Source organism: Nannochloropsis gaditana, assembly GCF_000240725.1.
Source record: "Nannochloropsis gaditana CCMP526 unplaced genomic scaffold scaffold055, whole genome shotgun sequence".
In the NCBI taxonomy this organism is placed as follows: domain Eukaryota; class Eustigmatophyceae; order Eustigmatales; family Monodopsidaceae; genus Microchloropsis; species Microchloropsis gaditana.
In genome coordinates this window covers 7634-11799 of record NW_005803898.1, presented here as the reverse complement: position 1 = coordinate 11799, position 4166 = coordinate 7634, and the positions used below count along the sequence as shown (strand labels likewise).

The 4166-nt window shown below is 59.5% G+C and overlaps 1 protein-coding gene across 1 annotated transcript; it reads right to left on the bottom strand.

The window, feature by feature from the left end:
- Positions 1-1900: 1900 nt before the first annotated feature.
- RNPS1 (RNA-binding protein with serine-rich domain 1) lies at positions 1901-3169 on the bottom strand (the record flags this gene model as incomplete). The annotated part of the gene is made up of 1 exon (XM_005856013.1): positions 1901-3169. A coding segment is annotated over one exon (1125 nt), but the record flags the coding sequence as incomplete, so codon positions are not given.
- Between the last annotated feature and the right edge of the window lie 997 nt (positions 3170-4166).

Genomic DNA, 4166 nt, shown 5'->3' with positions numbered 1-4166 from the left:
AAGAGAAGAAAAGGGGGGGTATTGAAAAGCCGTAGGACAAAAAGTATCAAGGATATTATGAAAAAGGACCTCTCATCCAGGTCGCGTCGGAAACGAAAGAGCATGGACGACGAGGAGGAGGAGGAGGAGGAGGAGGGTAGGTACAGGGGCGACATGAGTGATTTCATTGTGGACGATGACTATGTAGAAATGATGGATGAAAAGGAAAGCCGGTCTTCTGTGAAGCAGACGCAAACGAAGAGGGACAGAGCTCCGCCTAGAGCGAAGGGGCAAAGGCAGCCTGTCAACAAGGAGCATGGCAGAGAGGAGGGGAGAGCGGGAAGGGAAGCGGCGCCGATCAAGGTCCATGCATCAGAGACGGCGCATCGTCGGAAAATCGTTCTCGACAGCGACGATGAGGACAACGAGGCACCAGGCGAGTACAAAGGCGGCGATCGGAACGGCGCGAGGGGTGAGGAGGAGAAGGAGGAGGAGGAGGAGGAGGAGGAGGAGAAGGAGGAGGAGGAAGAGGAGGAGAAGGAGGAGGAAGAAGAAGAAGAAGAAGAGGAGGAGGAGGACGATTCTGAGTCCAGCGTTGACGAGACGCTGATACACATGCGTGCCTACGCTAAGATGGCCCTGGAGGAGGAGGAGCGCATGCCGCTCTTCATGACGCGTCGGAAGATGAGTCTGAGGGAGGCCTTCGCCCTTTACGTGGAAATGCTCGCCCGCAGTCTGGCAGACCCGGGCTTCCGGTCGGGCATGCGGCGACATCCGACGGGTCAGGTCTATGGGCGCTTCAGCAATGCCAAGAAGTTTCTAGAAGACCAGCTGTGCACACGGCGGGAGTCGTTGCTGGGCTCGATGCAGTGGAGGCCGCTGTGGGTGGAGGAGCTGCGCTCGCGGCCCCGGTTCCAGTGGCTGGAGGCCATAGGTGAGCGCCCGGACCGGTGCATGATCTGCGGGCGCCGCCGCCACCCGTGTGCTTTCCAGGTGCTGCTCTCGGGGCCGCGCTACGACAGTCGTGTGCTGTGGGAGAGCCGGAACTGGGAGTCGGCCTTGCCCTGCTCGGTCGAGGCGCTGGGCACGCCGGAGGAGGCGGAGGAGGAGAGGCAGAGGGAGGAGAAGTGGGAGGAGGAGGAGGCGAGAAGGCGGGAAGAGGAGAAGGAGGAGGAGGAGGAGGGGGTGAGAGAAGGGAGGAGCAACGGCTGGTGGGACGCGGGATCCACGTGCCAGTACAAGTCCCTGTGCTACTCACGGATGACCCACTACAAGTACTGCCTCCTCCGTCGCATCGCGCGGCGCTTGAAAGGCTTCGCCACTGGCGGGGCGCGCTCTCGGCGGGGGCAACGGGCGCGCGAGGGGGGGCCGGGCGGGCCGCGTCCGAGGAGGAACGCTGCCGGGTCCTGGGCGGTGGTGCTGCCTGTGGCCGAGCTGATGCAGGAGGCGGGGTGGGTGGAGGCCGAGTTCGAGCGCATGAAGACGCTCTTGGATTTGGTGGAGGGCATGATGATGGACAAGCGCGCGTCGGCGAGCAAGACGCTTGAGCGGATCGAGCACCTGTGGACTGATGAGGAGGGCGGGGGATTTGCAGGAGGGCGGGGAGAGGGGCAGCGTCGAGAGAAAAGAGAGGACCAGGAGTGCGAGGAGGAGGATGAGGAGGAGGGTTTGGTTTTCGTGCCGGGGCGACGGGGCTACAACCCTCTCGTGTAAGAGGGGGGCCTGCCCTCCTGAGAAAGCCTGCAGCCCTCTCGAACAGGAGGCCAGAGCTCTCTGGAGGAGGAAGGGGGATTGAGCGGGATGATGGAAGAAGAGTGGGATGGAGAAGATTCTCAATGCGTTGCGAGCAAAATGGAGGTGAAAGGAAGAACAAAGGCAAAGCGAAGAGGCGAGAAAGTCGAACTCGCGTCTCACATCGGTGTCCGCAGCCACTTGTCGTTTACTTCAATCCTCCCTTTTACCCTCCCCCCTCGTGCGTCCTCCCTCCCTCATGCAAGCAAAATTCAAGCCTCAAGCGGCGGGTGAGACTCCTGCTTGCCTTCCCTGTTGGCGCCGCCCCCTCCATCTAGGAACGGCTGCGTGAGGAGCGGCTGCTCCGGCTGCGACCGCGGCTGGATCGGGAGGACGCGGAGGAGGAGGAGGAGGACGACGAGGATCGAGTACTACGACTGGAGACAGAGGAGGAGCGCGACCGCCGCATGCCCCGTCGCCGTGGCGGGGAGCGCGAGGGTGAGCCGGGCCGGCGGCGCGGAGGGGGCGAGCGAGAGCGGTACCGCCCACCCCGAGGCGGAGATGCCCGCCCACCCGGCCCGCGCCGTGGCGGCGACCAGCCGCGAGGGTCTGGCTGGCGACGGTAGGGGGGGCTGCGTCCGCGCTCTCCTCGAGTAAACCGCCCTGGCGGCAACCGACCTCGGTCGTGTCGACCCCCCCGAGGCGGAGAACGAGACCGGCCCCGCCGCCCCTCCCATTGAGCTCCCCCGCCCCTCCTCTCCGGCGGACCGCCATTACGATCGTAAAGGTCCCTTTCTCGACCACCGCCACGGGATACAGGAGATCGGCTGCGGCTCCGCCTGTTCGGAGAGCGGGAACGCCGAATGCCACCCTTCGGACCAGTCTCGCTGAAACCGCCTGCACCACCAGGCCGTCCACCCAAAAGCACAAAGTTCACTTTCAAAGGTGCGCCGTCAAGCTGACCACCGTCCATGTACAGCTGGGCTTCCTCAGCGTCCTTCCGATGATCGTACTCAACATAGGCGAAGCCCCGCGATAAGCCCACTCGTCGGTCAAGTACCAGTTCCACACGCGACAGCTTCCCAAATGTGGCGAATATCTCGTTGAGATGCTCCTCTGTCACGTTTCTTGTTAGACCAGAAACATGCAATTTGGCGGGCTCATCATCCTCTTCCGCTTCCTCGGAACCAGAAGCTTCACCACCGGCAGGGCTCGGTGACCTCAGGCGTTTGCCATTATCTTCTCGCTCCCTTGCAGCACCGTCGGCCACCGAAGCTGGATGGGATGGAGAGGGCAATGCGGAATCATATCGCTGCCTATTTTCGTCGTGCTCGGACTTCGTTGTAACATCTTCTAGGTTACCTCCGCGCGAAGAAGGGGCGTGAGTCGAAGACGCTGCTGCTGCCGATGACGAAGAGGCCGCAGAAGCTTCGGAACAGGACCGCGACCGTGACATACTAAATATATCATGGGATTAAGGGACGTGATAATACACTGAGTTTAGTGCCAAGGATTCGGCTCAAAGCGTCATGGAAGATGAAGTACGGGGGGTCATCATCACATCCGAAGCAGGCGGTGGCCACGGGCCGGGGCCAAGATGAGGAAAAAATGCGCGAAACGCGGCGGGTCGCGGTCGGATGCGACGCGGCCTGGGTCCCTGCAAACCACCGTGATAGTCACACGTCCCCCCGCCCAACATGTCCTCTAATGTTTGTTTCATACACAGGTAGTGATCAGTCTCTGAATGTTTAAGTAACTGATTTCCAATAAATGTAAATAGGCGAAAATACACAAGGGTCCGCTGACGCCTGGCTTGCAACAGGCAGCAGAAGGTCATCATCTATCACACGTGTCTCGAGATAGGTTGCCCTCGGACTGATGCCTCCGTCCCCTGCCGCAGCGTTACGTGACAAGCGGGTAGGGAAATGTGTTTTTTGGCCGAAATTGGACATTTATACGGCAATCTGAATAATGTTGGTCACGGTTGAACGCCATGACAGGTACTGGGCGACGTGCGCTCGATACTTAAGAATTTAAAGCAATGGCCAACGGCTGCACAGCCCAGCAGCCAGTTTCAAGCTGTCATTCGGGAAAAGGTATTCAACAAAGCCATGTAGGAAAGATATGGTTCTGCCGCAAAATCGTTGATTAACACGACAACCGTCCTTTTCTTCTTCAGTTTCTTGAAGGGCATCAATCTTCCGATAACGAAGCTTCGAAGGCACGCCGTCAGCAAGCAAATGATTATGCACTTATGCTGAAAAAGTTGGATAGGCAAAAGGTGCTACATGAATAGGATCATATTGGGGCATGCACATCATTTTTTTCATGGAGCTTTCCTCATATCACAATAGGACATCGCCTTAGTTTTGAGCGGAGAGCGGGCTCCACAACGAGAACTCGTGAAGTTGGCAGCTGCACGATGTGGTTTGAGTGTACCGGAAGCACCATCGATG